At 42.8% G+C, this 22,428-nt stretch overlaps 1 protein-coding gene across 1 annotated transcript in view; it reads left to right on the plus strand.

Moving 5' to 3' along the window:
- Window positions 1-1,316: 1,316 nt before the first annotated feature.
- Window positions 1,317-22,428, plus strand: part of atp9a (ATPase phospholipid transporting 9A) — a gene marked incomplete at its 5' end in the record, with an annotated part of 39,670 nt that continues 18,558 nt past the window's right edge. Inside the window, 15 exons of the mRNA XM_080853240.1 lie at window positions 1,317-1,384; window positions 2,843-2,987; window positions 5,941-6,054; window positions 6,618-6,726; window positions 8,631-8,689; window positions 9,900-9,951; window positions 13,150-13,244; window positions 13,656-13,736; window positions 13,976-14,051; window positions 14,698-14,774; window positions 15,352-15,512; window positions 15,766-15,908; window positions 17,769-17,881; window positions 18,609-18,818; window positions 21,194-21,355. Of these exons, the coding sequence (XP_080709366.1) occupies window positions 1,317-1,384; window positions 2,843-2,987; window positions 5,941-6,054; window positions 6,618-6,726; window positions 8,631-8,689; window positions 9,900-9,951; window positions 13,150-13,244; window positions 13,656-13,736; window positions 13,976-14,051; window positions 14,698-14,774; window positions 15,352-15,512; window positions 15,766-15,908; window positions 17,769-17,881; window positions 18,609-18,818; window positions 21,194-21,355 (1,665 nt within the window). The remainder of the gene's footprint in view (window positions 1,385-2,842; window positions 2,988-5,940; window positions 6,055-6,617; window positions 6,727-8,630; window positions 8,690-9,899; window positions 9,952-13,149; window positions 13,245-13,655; window positions 13,737-13,975; window positions 14,052-14,697; window positions 14,775-15,351; window positions 15,513-15,765; window positions 15,909-17,768; window positions 17,882-18,608; window positions 18,819-21,193; window positions 21,356-22,428) is intronic.

The following is a 22,428-nucleotide window of genomic DNA, read 5'->3' on the forward strand; positions in this document are numbered from 1 at the left end:
TGGTGTGTGTGTGTGTGTGTGTGTTTGTATATTTTCAGTCCATGAAACATTGGCCTTTTTGGCACCCCTCTACCTCATATTTCCTTATTGGTTTTTACTGTGTTCTCACTGTTACAGTCTGGACAACTCTGCATAGTCTGCTTCTTTGCAGTGTAAGTAATTGTATGCTTACAACTCATTGCCCCACAACTGCTGATGTATTCCTGTTTCTGTGTTTTAAAGTATGAATGTATTGTGGGACACTTTGCACATCTCTTGCTCAGAATAGACCAAGACTCCATTGTTCCGTTCTGATTTAAATATGTATAATATGCATTACCAAGTTGTGCCTTTTTCAAAATGTTACAGAATTGTCAGAACTGGGTTAAAGGGGTCTTGTATTAAGATTCATAAATGGTGAGTCAGTTTTAGGCTTGTTTACAGTGTAGACTTTTTGTAAATTTGTGCTTTTTTTTTTTTGTTTTGTTTACCCATTCATCCACTCTGCTATTTTCAGAATAAAAAAATATGGGGTGAATTTGGTTCTTATGGTTTTATTTATTTTGTATTCCTTTTTGGCAGAAAAATTGGAGGTCATTACACCCTAGGCAATATTACTGATGGCAAACACCGTGGAACCCTTCAAAGGGTTGAAGATCTCAAATGTAGGCTATTTAGGCCTACTCCAAAACCAGATTAAATAAATCGAGATCGCATGACACCCAAATCAATACAGCTGTAGTGTTGTTGAACTCTAAATCACAAGTAAAGCATATCGTAATTCTTATCAGTGATCTTCATGGCATTTTACACTAAGGTATATTCAAATGGACCAAAGAACCGACCATTTTTAGTGTAGTCCTTTTCTCAGCTGTCGGGGAAGCAGCCTCTCCCCACTGAAATGTTATCTCTTCGATGTCCCGTTCTCAAATCACCACCTTTGCATGTGGATAACCATATTTTGTTTTCAAGGCAAGTTTGACCTTAGCTGCTTTGGCTGGGTTTGCATGGCACATCCACCCTTCCACTAAAGATGATCCTATATGGATCAGGCTCGTTTAAAATGTATGCCACAATTTAGACCGAGGTTCATCGTAGCAATGCATGTGTGTGCTCGACAAAAATAATGCAATAACACCTGTCGATATTGATATAACATTGTGAACTAAATGGGCCATTAAAAGTCTGATGCTACCATGATAGTGGTCGTGAATCAAACCATGTTAGTGACAGGCGTAGTGCAGAGGCCGACCAGTCTGGCGCAAGCTCTTTGACAGCTAGCCTCCGCCCAGCTAGTTCAGAGACTGGCTGCTTGACTGTCAACACGGCCAGCTGCAATGACGGACAATATACCGCTACAGCCCGTGAGACACAAAAACCGGCACGACAATAAACACAGGAATGGGTAAGAGCACATACGAGTAGTAAATTACTGCATTTATAACAAGGGAAAGGCTTAGTTTTCCTTACACATAGTTCGCCTCTTGGTTAGCAAAGGAGATTCTGACCTATTCATCGGATAATGCTTGTAGCTAAAGCTGCTATCTGTATCTGCCTCTATATCCTCGCTATCATTGTAGTCTTTTGACTGTGAGGGAATTTTAGTAGAGAAACAACAACAATGTAACTGAATGCACTGCTAATAATAATACAAATTTTATTTGTGCAAAGCCTTTAAGAATGGATATCCTTGTTCCGGGTCTTAAAGATGCAGGTGAATTTGTCTGGGGCGCTGTTGCCAATTTGGATAATGCTCGTTCTAGGGAAATTGACCAACAAAATAGTAACCTCATCTGAGATTACGCACTGGCCTGTGGTACTGTGTGCTGACCACCGTCTTTGTGTCATTTCGTGGTTTCACGAAACTGATTCCTAATGGGAACAGGCAATTCGGTTGTTTGGGCAAATGGCGAATGGATAACGAGACTATTGTACTGTCATTACAATCACTGTACAAATGTACATGAAACTTTAACATAAATAGACGGACCATTGTATGGTCAATGTTGAGAAATTCTGCCCTCGGTCTACGGAATTGTCTCTGGTCTGCCTGTTATTACACCTGGCTAGTCGTATGTGGTTGGATTTAGCCTGTTCTCCTGATAATTGCACTGAAATGCAACCAGCCATCAAACAGGGCGTGTGACCAGCGTATGTGGTAGGCTATGCCATTCAGTTTATAGAGTTCCAGCCTCAGGCCTCCACGGGCCTACAATCCATGCAACACAAAATGTTAAGCTTTCTACTTGTAAAAATCTATAAACTGGTCACTGCTCTACAGCAACCCCTCCCCTCGGCCAGCAAAACAAACAGAAAACCAAAACATGCATGTTAGCCTACATCTTGCAACATCTACCACTACTACTTCTACTACTACTACTACTACTACTACTACTACTACTACGTATAATAATACAAACTACATTTACAAACTTAATTAAATATGATCTTAATTCGTAAAGTAACCTGATAAAGCTAGTTACAATATGCAGACATACGTGATGGGTTGCAGCTGCAAAGCTTGCCTGGCATATTCCAGTGTTTGCTCAATCGTGTCATTTATTCCCTTATCTTGGGAGCTCAAATGGTGTAGAGTGGTGTTTGTGAAAGGTGTGTACGTACGGAGGGCCAGAAGATGATTAAATATTGACTGAAATGTGTAAGTAGTTTTCATTTACAGCACTGTCCTTCTGTCTCTTTGGCCAGTACAGAGGAAAAAAGTAGCCTGTAGTGTGTGTTGGTGGCTTATGCAGGTGTTCTACCTTAGTTTATGTGGCATTATGTTGTGGTGTTAAATTGAGGAGGAGTGTGTGTGTGTGTGTGTGTGTGTGTGTGTGTGTGTGTGTGTGTTTCTGTGATACAGGTGCTGCCCCTGGTCAAGATGTTGCGGCATGGGAGACTTCCGGCCACGAACAGTCTGGTTGGGACATCCCGAAAAGAGGGAGCAACGTTATCCTAGGAATGTTATCAATAACCAAAAGTACAACTTCTTCACCTTCCTTCCTGGAGTAAGTTCCTCAAGTGAAACATTCCTTCAAGTTACAGTGCCTTGCATAAGTATTCACCCCCTTGGATGTTTTACCCTTTTATTGCTTTTATAAATCAGTCATGGTCAATATAAGTTGGCTTTTTGGACAAAAAAAAATCACAAAATAGCCCTCTTTAATGTCAAAGTGAAAACAGATTTCTACACAGTTATGTAAATTAAATAAAAATATGTAATGAAAATAAGTGATTGCATAAGTATTCACCCCCTTTAAATAGACTGACCTAATTCAACAGAGGTCCAGCCAATTGGTGCTAGAAGTCTCACAATTAGTGAAAAGGGGATCAGTGTGCAGTGAATGTGCCTCAAGTGATTGTAGTATAACGACACCTGTGTCTGGAAGGTCCATTCACTGGTCAGTATTCCTGGCTACTGTTACACCATGAAGAACAAAGATCACTTGTGTTTTAAGGTTAATAATACGATAAACCATGGAGGCTCTTATTAAGGATCAGGGAACTAATACAATTTACAATCATTGTTGTCAAATCTGTGGTGTTTGCCTGGTTGTGTGTGTGTCTGTCTATGTGTTTGCTTGTATGTCCCTAGATGAGGGATCATTATCCGAACCATTGGGATCTTTTTTATGTTTCCATGCTTCCTTACTCTGTGTTGAAATGATAGTCATGTCATTTGAGTTTTTAGAAGGTGCTCTAATGCAATAGTTTATTTACCTTTTAGCAGAAGTTTCATTCAGTAGGTAATGCTTAGGCAAAGGCAGGGCATGGTCTTTTTCAGCAAATCATGTTTTAAAATGCAAACAGAAAAGAATTTGCAATGCAAAGTCATATTATTTTAATCACATGTGAAAATCATATAATTTGAATGTTCAAATCGACTGTTTACCTAATCTGCGCTGAAAGAAAATATCACAGCCGCACTTTGCAGAAACCAGAGTAGTGAATGATGGGTAGTTAGGCAGAGTCTGCTTTGTTTTTAGTATTTTTTTCTTCTCCCTCTCCATCTCTCTCATGGAAAGGGTAGAATATTGTTTTCCGTGGCCCTCCATGATACTAGTGTGCCTGTGAGAGAGCTGCAGCAGGAGCAGCCAGCTGTGTCTGTGGGCATTAGCTGTAGACGCTGTAAATACCTCACCCTGGGTGGCAGGGGAAACTGTTCAAACGCTAGTTACAAAACGTGTTAAGACCTCAAATATCATACCAACTGTTTTATGAACTGGATTAAACAGAAGAATTGGGATCCCTCTTTGGTGTACTCCAATCCAGATTACTGAAACATCAGGTAGCCTACAATCCCATTTAGTTTTTGTATGCAAAAGAAGCATAAACAACTGATGAAGCACCCTGAAAAGGGCACTGTTTTTCCTTCAGGGTTTCCGTGTGCGTGTTGTGGGTTCAGTTTAGTGTTGCATGTGTCTGTCAGCGTTGGTGCGGTGTGGTATTATGTGTTCTTTTGCTTCTCCTCACACTTCACTTGGGTTCAAAACTATGTATGTGCCAGGGAAGTAGAGTATAGAGAAATGTTGTATATAATGATATATATATATATTTAGAAAGTATTCCTTATGGTGCGAAATATAGATTTTTTTTTTTACTCATTCCCAAAATCTTACAAGTTTTACTAGAAGATAAATATATTGTCAAAAGTGAAAAGAAAAAAAACATGGAATTCTTTTGACATTATAGTAGAGCAGAGAAAAGTAGAGTATCATAGTTTGAAAGGTTTTTTAGCATAATATTTTTCTTCGTGTACCAAAATAAATATCATTAGTATGGGTATGAGGCGTATCCATCACACCTTTGCTACGAGTGTGTTTTCACACTGACACTGGCTACTAGCCACTTCCACAAACATATATATGGACCCTTGTATTTAGTATGGTTAAGAGTGTTAAAAAGCGTATTTTCAAAAGTAACTGAATTTGTACTTTCCTCTCATGTGAAATGAGAAATGAGGGGAGGTAAAGTTGAAGTGTCCAGACTAAAGCTGTTGTTGAAGCCAGCGTGACAGTGAGACATCGTTAACTTTGAGGCAGCTGCAGTGTCTTTAAAAGTTAGGTTTGCAGCGCTTGAAAATTATCTACATATCTGTTTACACTAGTTTGAAGTTTTAAGCTATACTGATTAAAGCGTAAGACTCAAAAGCAGGATTATTAGGGATTCACATGTAGATTTACTCCTGGAAACAGAGTAATAAGATGTTTGAGCGCTGTCAATGCAGAATGGAGAATGCCGTCAAGGACACTATAATAGTAACTCTGTAGGTGGTCTTGTAGGCACACTGTCCTTACCTGGGAAGTGGCTTGTAGCTTTGGCAAACATGGTTTCCTGTCAACTGTAAGTGAGTTTCACACAGACCTAGCTTATTAACAGCTTGTCCAACTCTTTACCACTGGGCCTCATTGTAAGTAGGTTTGCTCATAAATGGCACAGATTAAATCATATGCATGTTACACATGTAGCAGGTGAACCAGGTGTGAAATAGGAATGCCAACAAAATGATCTTTGACAAATAATGACGAGTTCAGTGATGAAAGAACAGGACAGTTGGTGTCCAGAGTTGTGTAGAATCTTGCTCAGTATTTCTGTTCATCTATGCAACTTGATACTCTGTTTCAGATATTTTTAATCAAATTGGCTGCCTTTTTCAGAGCCTAGAAATGTATACAAATACAGAAGCATCCTTAAAGCAGAGATAAGATGCATATAATCCACAGAAATGTGTCCATCAGGCCTTTAGAATTAAACTATGAATTATATTTAAAATCACTTTAGAACTCCATGTTGGACTATTGTTGTGTATTGTGTGACTATTGTGCCATAAAGTGGTATAATAAGCATCTGTACTGCATATTTGAATATGTATTAAAGCATTCAATGCCTCATTTTTAATGAAATGCATTATTTTTATCCTTAGACATGTCTTTATTTGTATCCTTCTTTTTGCCATGACAGGTACTATACAATCAGTTTAAGTACTTCTTCAACTTGTACTTCCTGCTTCTGGCCTGCTCTCAGTTTGTCAATGAGTTGAGACTTGGGGCACTCTACACTTACTGGGTGCCATTGGTAAGTGACCAATCTGTTTTTACATTTTTGTTTTGTGTGTGTCTGTGTGTGTGTGTGTCTGTGTGTGTCTGTGTGTGTCTGTGTGTGTGTCTGTGTGTGTCTGTGTGTGTGTGTGTCTGTGTGTGTCTGTGTGTGTCTGTGTGTGTGTTCTGCTCAGCCTCAGCAACAATAGGTAGCCTACAAGTGCGTTTGTGGTATTGTTTTATTTATCTCTGAGAGGCCTTTTGTCTCTTTGTCCTGATACTTCCTTGTGACTGCGTCCTATCAAAGTGAAGGATCTTTATAACCAGGATATTTGTCAATTGATCTAACCATACTTGTTTTATTGAGGCTGATAGAATCTAAACTTGAAGAAAGGACCGAAAGTTGAGTCAGGATTTCTTGAGTTTATTTCAGCGTGGAGACACTCTCAAGGGTTATATTTAAGGCCTGTTGTGTCATTATTAATGAGAGGTTGATTATTTATGAACCATTTGGTGGGAGTAATGCAAATCCTCTGTAAATATCAGATAGGCAATATGCATATGGCTGCTGGAGTTCTCACCACTGTGTTTGCTTTTCAGGGCTTCGTGCTAATCATCACCATTGTGAGGGAGGCTGTGGAAGAGATGAGGTGTTTTCTGAGGGACAAAGAAGTCAATTCACAGATCTACAGCAAACTCTCCACCAGAGGTGAAATCTTGTTTTCATGTGGACAAAGCCTTGTTAGTTCACTGCAAAAGCACACTTTCATTCACAGTTGAACCACAGCTTCTCTCTGAGGGATTGTCATTTGGTTTGGAATTGTAGGGTATGTAAGGGCACCTGGACGTCTAAATCTGGCTTTTCAGTTGTGCATTTTAGATGGAAACATGGTCTAAGGTCCCTGGGTCATGGTACAATATCATTATAATATATAATATCCACATAGGAAATGACAAAATATAAAACCTTTTGGTTGTATATCATTGTTCGAGTATAAATATATGAAACATTAACAATCATAGCTACTCATTCCACATGTTCATGTTAATTTGTAATTAGGATGTATTGTTTAGTATTCCTGATTCAGTGGTTAAGTCTGTGTTTACAGTCTCATGAAAATACTGGTGCTTGCCTACTTTTGAAAGTCAAATACAGAGATCTAATCTAGAGTGATCTAGAGTGTTTTTTTTCCTAGTAAGTTAAGGCCCTAATTATGGTATAACTTTGTTCCCATGCGGTTTATTTGAAGACAGTTGTGTAGCAATTATTGAGCTTTGGTGGAAACATTCAGCTGTTCTATCACACAATAACTTGTTATTCTACCTTTCACAGCAGTGTCAAACATTTCCTGTCATAAAGAAGCTTAACAAAACCTTGTCTTCAGCCAGAGCTGCAGATAGTTAAAATCAGGCTGATGTGGTATCTGTAGGAGTGCTTGTGCCTAAGTTCGTGGCTAGCCTCCATTGAAACCTACTTGTAACCTTTGTTCAAAAAGGATGGAGGATGTGTTCTTTTTGTCTTGTTGTGTAGGGTTCAAGCAAGCCAAACTACTTGTTTATTTTCAAACTGCTTTTACCTCTTCAAAAAAACTGCTGTTGTTTTCTGAATAAAACTTAAACTGCCAGGAATGAAAAGACTGGCCTTCCTTGAAAATTGGAAGCTCAAAGGTCATCTTTGTGAAAACATGCATCCGAAACCCAACCCAGAGGAACCAAAGTCTTGTTTGTGTCAGTAAATGATATATCTGAAGTAAATATCAAAGAGTCTAAATGTCCTCTACCTAAATGGAAAGATAAAGTTAAGTAATAATTGACATTTTTAGGCTGCATGAACACATGAAGTTATATTTCCAAACAAACGATTTGAAGGGCACATTTTGGTTTGGACAGCATCACAAAGGGATGGCATTTTCTTCTTCTGAATGTAGTGCATGGCGATATTAACGTGTGTTAATGTCTTACATATGCACAAAGCCAGGCACCACCACAAGGTTCAAAGGTCACTGACCTCCTCCAAACAGTTGTGCCCCGCTCATACGCAGAGGAATGAGAGAATTCCACCCCTCCCTTAATTCTGTCACCCACTGCACAGGAGATTATTGTAGGGGAAAAGTGAATCAAGAGCTGCCTGCAGCATGCAAGCACAAACGTCACTAACCTCCCTCTAATTAGATCAGGGAGCTCTGTTCTCTACTGACTAGATAAGATAGGACAATGGGGCACAATTCTATTCACTTTTATTTGATAATGACAGAGGCTCTTTTCACAAACACATTTCTCTGCTTCCCCTCTATGCTTTAATATGATTGCATTTTAACTTTTCTCTTAACATCCTTTTTGCTCCTGAAAAGCAATTGAAGCCTTTTCCTATATGCACTTCTGCAAGTATGAAGGGTCCACTTCCCAAATGACGGTCTTTGTCTGCCCTTTTCAGTGATTCTTTCAGTGAGACCTGACGATCGACTTTCATCAGTAACAGTTACAAACTACTTGTCTGTGGTTATTGCTTTAGGCAACAGCAAATGACTTGCGTTCAAAGCCTTTCAAACTGGAGTAAAAGGTTCTCATCTCTTCCATTCTTCCCTCCTGTCTCTGTCTCTCTATTTTTATCAGGCACAGTGAAGGTGAAGAGTAGTGGTATTCAAGTGGGAGATCTTATCATTGTTGAGAAGGTTAGTACATTTTTGTGTCACTTCTTTTTTTTTCATTCCTCCTCACACTACAGACTGACATACTAAAATGTTTTATACTTTTCTCTAAATTCACACCATTTCAAACTAAACCATGAGCGGAGTGTTGCCATGGGAGGGAGCTGATTCTGGGGGTTTACCCATCATGTGGTTGAGAGGCTCAAGGCTGAGAACCCCCCACCCTGTCAGTCATGTTGGGTGGCTAAGGGCTCAGGCTGGAGCTTGTGTTTGGTTATTAGTAATCGGGCCTAAATCCTTTTGTTGCACACTTGGCTTTTTGGGCCAGGCGGCCTTTCAGCTCATTGTAAAGAGATTGAGTTGGTGGGGGTGTGGGCACATGAAATATGAGAGGGCTACCCCCATGTCTTGTTACAGGCTGAGCCATGTTTGTTGCAGAGCGCTTCATTCTGCCCAAGCCACACAGTTCACATATCAGGTTCAGTATAGAGGCATGCAAGCTCCTGAAAACTGTGTAGTAACACACAAAAATCACCTCTGACTGATTTCTGACAAACTCCTGTCGAACTGAGTGTTTTTTATGTAGCTGGTTTGCTCTTGTTGTCCTCATCATTTGGAGGACATTCCATCTGAGAATGCGAGATTGAACATTCATCTCTGTTCAAGGACAGAACATTGGTTGAACACTAATGGTTTTGAAAAGCTGTCAGCCAGATTAGTACTCAGGATTTCTCTAGGTTGGTTTGTCTGAGTGTGTTTTTGTGTGTTAGAGCATAATGTGTGTGTGTGTGTGTGTGTGTGTGTGTGTGTGTGTGTGTGTGTGTGTGTGTGTGTGTGTGTGTGTGTGTGGGTGTGTGTGTATCTGGTGTGTGTGTTAAGGAAGTGAGGAAAGGAGTGGAAGTAAATGCACAATGTCAAAGCATAATGTTGCTTGCGCAGGGGAGAATTAGGCCATTACCCCTTTTCTGTTATCATACAAAATCACCAAAGGTCTTTTACTGTTCTACTGTTTGGAACATTGCAATGCCAGGACTTCATCCCTGAGAGAGTGAGCCTGTTGACTCTCAAAACAAGTTAACACAGACCTATTCAAAGGATCCTTGTAGTTTTTCATGTAAAAATACACATTCACATGCTTGTAATGCCCATTTAAATTGAATACTGGGTATGGGTGTGTGCCTGTGAGAGAGAGAGAAAGAGGTTGATCTAATAATGTTTTCCCTTCTCTCTGCAGAACCAGCGTGTCCCTGCTGACATGATCTTCCTGCGGACATCAGAGAGAAATGGTAAGCATTCAGCATGAGCTGTCAAGGGATCAGAGTGACCACTGATGGAGTTTTTCCATTGGCATATATATGGCAGTGCCATGCCGAGCCAAGCTCATTTCCATTACAAGTTGAACAGCGCACTGCGCTCATTTTGGACCCACCCCTGAGCAGGCCCTTATGTAGACTAACAGAATTTAGGCTAGGATTATGTACGCTAACATAATGTAGGCTAACATAATGTAGGCTAGGATGATATAGGCTAACATAATGTAGGCAAGGATGATGTAGGCTAACATAATGTAGGCTAACATAATGTAGGCTAGGATGATATAGGCTAACATAATGTAGGCAAGGATGATGTAGGCTAACATAATGTAGGCTAACATAATGTAGGCTAGGATGATGTAGCCAACATCGGTCAACAAGAGGAGAGTCAAGAAAACATAGTGGGGAGAAAAATAAAAAAAATATTATAAAACATATTTATGAATATGAAACTGAATGGCTGGGCTAGCTGGCAGTCTAAGTCTTATGTTGCAAATGGAATGGGCATATTTATGGCCATCCACAATAACGTAAATCAATATAAAGAAACATATTAGCTAATGCACAGACATGGAAATCATAGAGCTGACTTTTTTTCCAAATAATAACTAGCAACTCCGGGTAAAATAATCAAATCAAATCAAATACCTGTTTCCATCCTATTATTTGTGCTTTCCCAAATAACAGATTCGGATTCGGGTGCATCCCTGCAAACCGCACCAGGTCTGCTTCCAAACATGCCAAATTACCCTTTTGTGATTGTCTCAGTCATCATTCAGCACTTGCCATAGTGTGTCTGTATTCTTGTCGATCAAGAAATATATGAAGCAGATCCAATTAAAAGGTTTAATCTGGAAAGTTTGAATAGCAACTATAAAAACAATAGTAAATGTTAAATTGCCTATAGACATTACTAACACAGTGAGGGTTTTGGCAGATATTGAATTAACAAAATAAACATAGTCTCTCATTGTGACAAGTGGTATAAACCTGATTCATTCCATGATTAAATAACATTGTTACCTGGAGAACTAGCCGGTTGGCATGCTAGCCCACATTACAAACAGCTTATATTAATGAGGACCTGTTATCCTTTGCTGGTTATTCCCTTTTCTTTAGTGTGTTGTACAGCTTGTTTGAATGGCAGATGTGTATGGATGTGTAACTGGAGTATAAATATGAAATATAAATCAAGGAAACTAACATTTAATCATAGAGCCCATAGAATATTTGTGTATGTTGGGACACCTCGGCAGCCTTTATCCCTTACTTAAAGACACACCCTAAAGCGAGTAGACCCTTGATGTATGGAAATGCAAATCCAGGCTGTGCTTGGTCGACAGGCTATACTGAGCAAAACCACGCAGAGCAACGCCATTCATATGGAAAAACAGCATGAGAGACTCAGCACAGGGAAGTGAAAAGAAGTTCTGTTTACCTCAAGTGCACGTTTTTTTCACATTTACAAAGCAGTAATTATGCTTATTGGGGCAAACCTTTCCACCGAAACTGATACAACTTCATGCTGTCTTTGTCTTTCAAATGATAAATGAAGACTTGTAAATGAGCTTTGGGAGTAGGCTGGGAAAAGGGGATCATGTCTGCTTTTATCTAAAGGTCAGATTCTGAATAACTGAACAGAGAATAAAGATGGAGCGCATTGACCCTGTAGATGAAATCTAAGTTCTACACGTGCCTGCAGAAATGCCTAGACCCATAAGCAAGTCATTAAGAGGAACTGCTGATATCCAAAGAGGTTTGAAGGGTTAGAGAGCAAAAATCGCACACATTCTTTTCAAAGTACAAAAGCCTCTGTTTATTTAAATACATTTAAGTGCGCAAACTGCCATAACGAGATACATTTGGGGTACTTAAGATTTAATCTCAGGCTGTTTCATACCCAAGATAAAGCCATATTTGTTGCAGCTTTGTGAGTAAAAGGATTGGACTGGTGAGAGATTTCCTCTGCTTGAGCTTGGGGGGTGTGGGTGTTACGGGAAAGAGGGCTGTTTGATGGCCCAACAGATGGAGGCCATTAGGTCAATTATGAAGAGCCCAGGGTTCCACAGGCCGAGACCTGGCTCAACTACACACCTCCCCCAACCCTGTGTCTCTCTCCCTCTCTCTCTCTCACACACACACACACACACACACACACACACACACATACACACACACACACACACACACACACACACACACACACACACACACACACACACACACACACACACACACACACACTAAAGCACATATATACACACAACACACAGCGATACACAAACAAACCAACAGCATGCATGCAAGGGTGCAAATACATGAGTTATTGTAAGATGTGGAACATTTTGGACCTGAACATGCTGTGAAAGATGGCTGAATAGATTTAATGTAATATACCAAAAATAACACATTGATATTTTGTCGGCTTATTTCAAGGACATGACAGAGAAGAACATAAAAGAAAGCACATGAGGGGGTTGTGTGTGTGTGTGTGTGTGTGTGTGTGTGTGCACACGTGCGTGTGAGTGTGTGCGTGCATGCATTATTGGTAGGGGGGTGGGGGTGGGGGGTGGGGGTGGGTGTGGACCCATTTGCATGTGTTTGGGTGTATGTCTGTGTGCGTGAGATGGGTGGCATGTTTTGTCCTTGATGAGAGTGAACAGAGCATGAAGCAGCTTTAGTCAGAACTGCATGGTTTTGTTTGTGCAAATTAACACCTTGGAGCCGAAACCCAAAGATCATGCCAACAACAAAAACTGAACTGAAATTTTGGGCCAGGAGTCTGTGAGGCAGCAGACAGGCCTCTGCTGATGAATGGTAACAGTGCCACCTAGGGGTCAGAAACAGCATGCACAATAGGAGCAGACAGGCTATTAGGATCCACTATGGCTCTCTTTATATTCACTCAGATGTTCTCACATTTCTCTGGGCTTTATCATAATGATCAGATATAGAAATCATCTAGAGGCTTGTGCTGGGAAAGCAGAATAGGGCAAAATGTGGAGCAGTGGTGTAAAACATCAGATGTTGGATGATGAGTGGATTGTGCCCCTAGTGGTGTGTGGATTGTCTCTGCCTCTCTCTCTAACCCTCTGAGCCCATCTTCTCAGGTGGATTTCAAGCACACTGGAATATAATCTCTGACTCTAACTCTGGGTTCTTGCTTGTCAGGTTCCTGTTTTCTGAGGACTGACCAACTGGATGGTGAAACAGACTGGAAACTCCGCCTGCCAGTGGCCTGCACACAGAGACTGCCCACGGCTGCAGTGAGATGCTTTATATGATTTGCTCTGTTTTTAATATGTAGATGTAATTGTAGTTAGTGACCTGAATATCTATTAGGTTTTGTGTCTCTGTTTAGATTATGGGGTATATAACTGCCAGGTTCATGCAACTTATTGAGTTTATTTTACAGAAACATTCCTAAATCAGAAATTTCAGTGAAGAGTAGCAGATTCTGTGTGTGTGTGTGTGTGTGTGTGTGTGTGTGTGTGTGTGTGTGTGTGTGTGTGTGTGTGTGTGTGTGTGTGTGTGTGTGTGTGTGTGTGTGTGTGTGTGTGTGTGTGTGTGTGTGTGTGTGTGTGTGTGTGTGTGTGTGTGTGTGTGTGTGTGTGTGTTTGTGAGTGAGAGCATTCAGCAGAAGCAACGGATGTGTGAAGCTTTCTGCTGTCATTTAGGACCTGCTGCAGATCAGGGCATATGTGTACGCTGAGGAGCCCAACATCGACATCCACAACTTCATCGGCACATTCACCAGGGTGAGTGAACCATTGGAGCCCACAGTGGAGACTGCACAGACACACACACACACACGCACCCACATACATTCACACACACAGACCAGAGTGAGTGAACCCTTGGAGACCACAGTGGAGACGGCACTAACCCATTGCTGTGTTTGTAGCCTGTTTCAGGACATGGCTGTTAGTGGGGATTCTGCGACCTGCACGTCTGAAGCATTTTTAATGTGACTTTTGATGTATCTGATGTTTTGCAGGAGGATGGAGATCCTCCAGTTAATGAGAGTCTGAGCATTGAAAACACCTTGTGGGCCAGCACTGTCGTTGCCTCAGGTACTCACACACGCACACACGCACACACATACACGTACACACAGACATACGCATAGACACACGCACACACACACGCATGGACACGCACACACACGCATGCACACACATGCATGCACACACATGCACGCAGACGCACATGCATGAACATACTATTTCCACTGAGGCAGCTCTGTTGATTAGCTTTCTATGATCCTCAAGGTAATTATTTGACAGCCAAAGTGCTGATAGTGTGAACTCTCCCACGCATGGGCACACACACACACAAAAAACACACACACACACACACACACACTGGCTAAACACAATGCATGTCAGCAAAAACAGCCACCCTACAGAGAACTATTAGGAAACCCTTTCGATTAAAATAATAAAACACTCCCACCTCACCAAATGCACCCTCTATGTTTGACACCCTCATATTTACCGACTTGAATGGGTGCATGAAATTATGCCATTCGCACATACAGTATCACCAAAATCTGTAGCAGCTGTCAAACATAATGTGAAATAATCAAATCTATCTCCCCATCTGTCTCTCTGTGTGTGTGTGTGTGTGTGTGTGTGTGTGTGTGTGTGTGTGTGTGTGTGTGTGTGTGTGTGTGTGTGTGTGTGTGTGTGTGTGTGTGTGTGTGTGTGTGTGTTGCAGGCACTGTTGTGGGTGTGGTGATCTACACGGGGAGAGAGCTGCGAAGCGTCATGAATACTTCTAACCCTCGGCATAAGGTAGCCTCTCCTTGCACTGACCCTGGACCAGTTTCATGATCATTACGGTGCAATAAGTAGTAAGGACAGAGGACTCGACCTGGTTTTGAGGTCAGCGGCTGTGCCAGCCCCTATGATCATGTTAATAAATTACCACATTGCACAGTTAAATTGGCATAGTTGTTCATATCCACCCTCATATGCTGGTTCCCTTTATGCTGGTTCCCTTCCCTTAAAGGGGCATTTTGGATTTTTTTTTTGCCAAAAACTAGTGAGCTAACTACGTAACAGCCAACAGACTTGCCTCTGGAAGGCCAACAACAGCACAATTGGAACTGATAAGAGCTACTAACTGATGTAACTGATTTATTCTGCAACGTTTAGAGGAAAGCTTTGTACGTGGTTTCAGACTTGGAGCATAATATTGCATAGTGACTAGCTTTGCCAGTGAGTGAAATGCTAGTGGTTTTTATCTCCCCTTCACATGCCCATTTCACTTCTGCAACTCCATTTGAAGATGTTCCAGAAGCTAGTTCTCTTGTACCCTAGCCTGACTCTCTCTAGCCCCTGCTTACTCTGACCCGTGTCTCTTCTCCAGATCGGCCTGTTTGACCTGGAGGTGAACTGCCTGACTAAGATCCTGTTTGGGGCGCTGGTGGTGGTGTCTCTGGTCATGGTGGCTCTGCAGCACTTTGCCGGCCGCTGGTACCTGCAGATCTTCCGCTTCCTGCTGCTCTTCTCCAACATCGTGCCTATCAGGTCGGCCTTCACCATAAACACACACGCACGCTCGCTCACAACAACACAACAACACACACTCTTATTCGCCCATGTACTCGCAATCTTTTACAGAGACTCAGCACATCAACAGCACATCAACCGCATTCACGATAACATAGCAAGCATAATCCTCACATGCACACATTTGACTTCACTTTCAACTGATATTAAGAGATGTTTACATGTACATAGAATAACGTGAAATTCTGTGCCTTTTTCGGCACTGTTTTAGTTTGCGCGTGAATTTGGACATGGGAAAGATGGTCTTCAGCTGGATGATCCGAAAAGACTCCAAGATTCCTGGAACTGTGGTTCGAGCGAGCACTATTCCTGAGCAGCTGGGACGCATCTCCTACCTGCTCACGGACAAGACAGGTGAAAGAAACACATTCCAACCCATTTGTTGGCACACAGCACAGATGACAACAAACCCATGTAGGACAGAGACCTTTTTACTAATCTGTGTAAGTCTGAGGGTGTCTGCAAGTTCACATGCTTGTTCTAAGTCACGGTGTAAAGTGTGTGAGCATGCATTAGGGACGGAGAGGAGCAAGTAGCCAGCGTTCTGTTTGAGTACAACAACAAGCAGCTCCGATGCCACCGCATTGTCACAGCAGCTTTCTGTGTTGTAAGAAAGCAGTGGACAAATAAGCCCATCTGGATGTGTGGGAGCGTGTTGAGTTGTAAGGTTGGGCTGGAGAAACCGTAAACACGAGTGAGTAACGTGTTTCATAGTGTCCCCGCTCTCTGTCTTCTCCTCCTCTCTGTTCATCGGAGGTCCGTGGATCTAGCCTGTAGGGGTACAGTTAAATCATCACTCCCCGGCACTTTAAGATGCATGCTTACTTTTCAGTGTGGAATATTCTAAAAGGGTATTCAGAGATTTGAATATAATCATGGTAGCCCTGCACAATAATGGAGACATTCTGAAAAGCAGTAGATTGAGCCTTCGGTTGTCAGCACAGTGTCAGAGGAAATAAGGGAGAGAGACAGAGAGAGCAGATGTAGTGGACAGAGAGTTAACACATGGCACGGAATGCAGGATTGAGAAGGAGTCAGAGAGGGGGTGAGGAAGTATTACTATGAACTTCCTTAAACCTCCCAGTGTGGCTGCAGGCGACACGCAGATGCGTACATGGTGGGACGGAAAGAGCGGTCGGAAGAGCACGGTGATTTACACACATGGATCTACAGAGCTTTTTGCAGAGGACAGGGGATTGTGGGAGCAGCCAGGATGGCGTTTGTGATTTGTGGAGGGTCTACATGGAAGCAGGGGGGGCAGAACCCTCCTGCTTCCTTAGGGCAATGTGTGTGTATGTGTGTGTGTGTGTGTGTGTGTGTGTGTGTGTGTGTGTGTGTGTGTGTGTGTGTGTGTGTGTGTGTGTGTGTGTGTCTGTGTGTGTGTAAAGGTTCTGAAACTAAAGCTCACTGTCAGCTTTCATCTGTACTCACACATACACGTAGCATGCTTCAGAAGTCTAAAGCTCAAAGGAAAACTCTTTGCCTCCTGATATTTACGATGCTCCCTTCCTTATAAACTGATCTCTTTTACCTCTGCACTTTGAGTAGATTAACTGCCTCAAAATGTCAAAGGTCACACTAATGTATGGGAAGGACCTGTAGAAGTGCTACTGAAACACTACTCTCTGTGGGTGTGTGTGTGTGTGTGTGTGTGTGTGTTTGTGTGTTTGTGTGTTTGTGTGGGTGCCTGTGTGTGTGTGTGTGTGTTTGTGTGGGTGCGTGTGTGTGTGTGTGTTCCATTCTCTTGTGTGAGTGCAGGGGGAGAGATCAAGAAGGGCATTAGGAAAGCAGCCTTGAGCTCTTATGGCATTAATAAGCAATTATAAGCCATCAGTCTTGTCCAGTGCTTAATTGCCCTCCCAGTAAGCCATCTGGGGTTAACATAACTCAGACCTACCCCTCAGTATGTGCTCAATCAGAACCAGACCAGCCTCATTAACTCTTCTGTTTCCCCGAAGTGCACTCCAAACCTCAGCCAAACGACTAGCTGTAAAGTTAAGGGACACAAGGATGCTACTTGGATTTCACTATGTCAGGGGGAAAACATTTTGCACAACAGAGGCACTATGAAGGAACTACCAAGAGACGTTTACCAGGCTGCAGACACTCAGATCATTTGGGGTGGTGTGTGGTGTCTGAGTTGAGATGTTGCTCACTTGTGAACCTATACCAGAAAACTGATGTGTACTCACGGCTGTGGACGCTCCGTTTCAGGCACCCTTACCCAGAATGAGATGGTGTTCCGGCGGCTGCATCTGGGCACGGTGGCCTACGGCATGGACTCCATGGATGAGGTGCAGAGCCACGTGTTCAGTGCCTACACTCAGGTGAGGCGGCCTGCAGGCTCATCGGCTCACGCTCCCCTGCACCTCCACGCATTGTCCTCGCTTGGCAGCTCAGCTTTGTTCTTATTAAGACCAAAAAACAGCACATGTCAGAAGCATTCGGTTGCCTAGGTGAATGATTCCTGACCCTCAACGACATTTTCTTTTTTGTTCCTGGGTCAAAGGTCATGAGGGCAGGAAGTAGAGTTAGCTAGAGGCCGGACCTGCACAGGACTAATTTAATCACCACCATTAGCCCAGGAGACATGTATGCTAAAAATAAGAGCCAGAGAAAGATGTGGGTTAAGTGTTAATATTTCTCACACATCTGGTTGTGTTTATACCGACACACACCCACTGTCTAGTGATTGGGTCTTTGAACAGTGGCCTTTTGATCAATCTTTCAGTGGCACATTCAAGGACTTTTAGCTGTTTTTATACAGTTGTGAGGATATGTCTGTATTGAGAATGCGAGAATTGAGAGTCTAGAGTATTGAGAATTGTTCTCTTCTTTAGAACTGAAGAAAATGTCCTATCATCAAATCAAATCAAACTTTATGTATACGCCGCATTTCATACCAGGATCATGACCAAATAGAATATAGGGGCAATCTATGAAGTTGCCATTTGCAAGACTATTTGTTAATCAAGAGAATTTTATCAGGGTAATAATGCATAGATTGGCCTTTAGATTGATTCTAGTCTTCTCCCCCTCCATGTTCCTGTACAGCCTCCCCATGACCTCCCGACCTCTCGGGCTCCGGCCGCTACCAAGGTGAGGAAGACCATCAGCAGCCGCGTGCACGAGGCGGTGAAGGCTATCGCACTGGTACACAACGTCACGCCCGTCTACGAGGCCAACGGCGTCACCGACCAGGCAGAGGCCGAGCAGCACTACGAAGACACCTGCCGGGTCTACCAGGCCTCCAGCCCCGACGAGGTTGTCCTCACACACACACACACACACAGAGACACAGAGACACAGAGACACAGAGACACAGAGACACAGAGACACAGAGACACAGAGACACAGACACACAGACACACAGACACACAGACACACAGACACACAGACACACAGACACACAGACACACAGACACACAGACACTGTCACAATGCCATCACACATACAGAGGTTCTACACTTCACAAACATCTACATATAACATTTCAAGTAGTTCATGAAAACATGCATATAAACACAGGAGGCAGGAGGTTTAGTCTAAACAGGATGCTTTTCTGTACCTTTGGTTAGAGTTGATTTGGTGATGCTAGGAGCTGAGGCTTTCTTTCTTTTTTTAAGATTTATTTTTCGGCTTTTTTTTATGCCTTTAATCGGACAAATGAGCTGGAGAAAGATTCGGGAGGGGGATCGGGAAATGACCGCGGGTCGGACTCGAACCGGGTCCCCATGGGTATTCCAACCCACTTATGGTATAGGGCTGCTGCCGCTTGCGCCACAGCTCCCCCATGGAGCTGAGGCTTTCTATGCAAGTTCAAGCAGACATCCACACACAAAGGAGAGGCCTTTGACTCTCTGTCACACTCACACTGACACCTGCACTCTCTCATAGCATATGGCCTTCATCTGTCCACTTCCTTTTAGGTACAGGAAGTGGGCTTGATTTATGTCCTTGGTTTATAGTGTGGATTTCCTAAACGTCCCCGTAATGTACCTTTTCAGTTCCACTCCCTGAAAAGGCCACTTTCTCACCCCACGTTCTTTTCTTCCCCGTCCCCTGAAGTCTCTGAACTTTACTCTGAACCTAAGATTCATCTTTAACACACACACACACACACACACACACACACACACATACATTGGACTGGACAGTATATCTCCACAAAGACCATGACATGGTGTTGTGTTCATGGCCCAGCACATTAGCATGGAGGCAGACCGTAGCATTAGCTAGTGTACAGTACAGGTGGAGGCAGACCTTAGCATTAGCTAGTGTACAGTAGAGGTGGAGGCAGACCTTAGCATTAGCTAGTGTACAGTACAGGTGGAGGCAGACCTTAGCATTAGCTAGTGTACAGTACAGGTGGAGGCAGACCGTAGCATTAGCTAGTGTACAGTACAGGTGGAGGCAGACCTTAGCATTAGCTAGTGTACAGTACAGGTGGAGGCAGACCTTAGCATTAGCTAGTGTACAGTACAGGTGGAGGCAGACCTTAGCATTAGCTAGTGTACAGTACAGCTGGAGGCAGACCTTAGCACCTTAGCTGTCTAGCCCTGATGTGGTTTCTTGCACCTCTCCACCTCTTATCACCTTCATCTCATTTTCAACCAAATGTCAGTTAGTATTTGATCGCTCAGCAGGATGTCTAAATATAGAGGCCTGAGGACAGTTTGTGTGGAGGTGAAAACATTGAGCAACAGGTGGGAGGCTGTTGGTTCCTAACACAACTGAAATATTTACAGATGGCGTGGAGATGTGTGAAGTTTCATTGTTGTGTGTCAGCATGTTGCTGGATTATTTGAAAGTTTGATCATACAGACTGTGTGACTATGGCATGGAACTTGACTTGAGGTAGAGTGTGAATGTGACAAGTGAAAGTTATTAACACATGCTACGATATTGCTCTGCAAAGTTATAAAGGCTATTAATCTGGCCCCTTATAGCATTCAGTAAATACACACACTAACACACACAGACGGTACACACAGACGGTACACACACTAACACACACAGACACACACAGACGGTACACACACTAACACACACTGACACACACAGACGGTACACACACTAAAGCACACAGACGGTACACACACCAACACACACAGACGGTACACACACTAACACACACGGACGGTACACACACTAACACACACAGACGGTACACACACTAACACACACAGACAGTACACACACTAACACACACAAATGGTACACACACTAACACACAAATGGTACACACACTAACACACAGACGGTACACACACTAACACACAAATGGTACACACACTAACACACAGACGGTACACACACTAACACACAGAGCCACAGGCATGAACAGTCATCATCCCTCGGTAGCATCTCACAGCAGCGGACCCTTGACCCTGATGTGGAACAGATCCACTGGATCCTAACTTGAGTCAGCACAGATGTCTGGGCTCTCACTACCCTCCATCTGCACAGGACGTAGCACTGCCTCCACATAGACTGGTTTAGAGCGCCTCTCTCAAATGAACAGAATAATGGCTTGTGTTGTTGGATATTGATGTGCAGACATTACAATTCATCAGCAATTAAATGTGTGTTTTGAAAAACTGATTGTGTGTGTGTGCGCGCGCATCTTGGATCACAGGTTTCACTGGTTCAGTGGACGGAGAGCGTGGGCCTGACGCTTGTTGGCCGTGATCAGTCCTCCATGCAGCTGAGGACCCCTAGTGGACAGATCCTGAACTTCACCATTCTCCAGATCTTCCCTTTCACCTATGAGAGCAAACGCATGGGCATTATTGTGCGGGTGAGAAAGAGCGACTGATCTGTAATGTCAACTTAGACAAAGTCATTTGTGTGTCATTGTATAAGAATATTTTTCAGGTCGCCACAGTGTGTGAAATCCTCAAGTCGAACATTTTTCACTCTATCAAACAGAATAGATACGTGCAGGTCATCATATGTTCCAGTCTATATTTTATAAGATATATAATGGATACAACTATGTTTTCAAAAGTTCAAAAGCCAAAACACAAAAAAAAATGTGAACATACACACCCCCACAGACATACACGTAAAGGTATGTACAAAAACTGTACCTACAAACACACACACACACACACACACACACACACACACACAGACACACACACACACACACACACACACACACACAAACACACACACACACACACACACACACACACACACACACACACACACACACACACACACACACACACACACACACACACACACACGGGAGAGTGCGTGCCGGTCTAAGGAGGCTATCTGAGAAAGTGGTCACCCCACTTTGAACTGGATGACTAACCCCAGGGCCCAGGCAGGGGCACTGTGCTGTTATTGGCACTGCTCTGATCCCCGAGCAGGAAACTAAACTTGGAGCGACGCTTCCCCTCGCACTGCCCTTAAACACCATCAGGGGCCGAGAGGGCACTGTAAATAACCTCTCTCTATCTCTCTCTCTCTATCTCCCTCTCCCTCTCTCTCTATCTCCCTCTCTCTATCTCCCTCTCTCCCCCTCTCTCTCTCTATCTCCCTCTCTCTCTCTCTCTATCTCCCTCTCTCTCTCTATCTCCCTCTCTCTATCTCTCCCCTCCTCTTTCTCCCTCTCTCTATCTCTATCTCCCTCTCCCTCTCTCAATTCAATTCAATTCAAATGGCTTTATTGGCATGAATGTACGATACACTGTTGCCAAAGCACTAATAATAATAACAATAGTAAAAATAATAATGGTAATACAGGAACAGATAAATTATGCAAATACAAAATAAAACAAATAGATACATACAAAAGTAAAGTCATTACAATTCATTAATTATAATAATTACGTAAAGAAAAAAAAAACATATAGATAA

This window comes from Sprattus sprattus (assembly GCF_963457725.1).
Source record: "Sprattus sprattus genome assembly, chromosome: 16".
Lineage (NCBI taxonomy): Eukaryota > Metazoa > Chordata > Actinopteri > Clupeiformes > Clupeidae > Sprattus > Sprattus sprattus.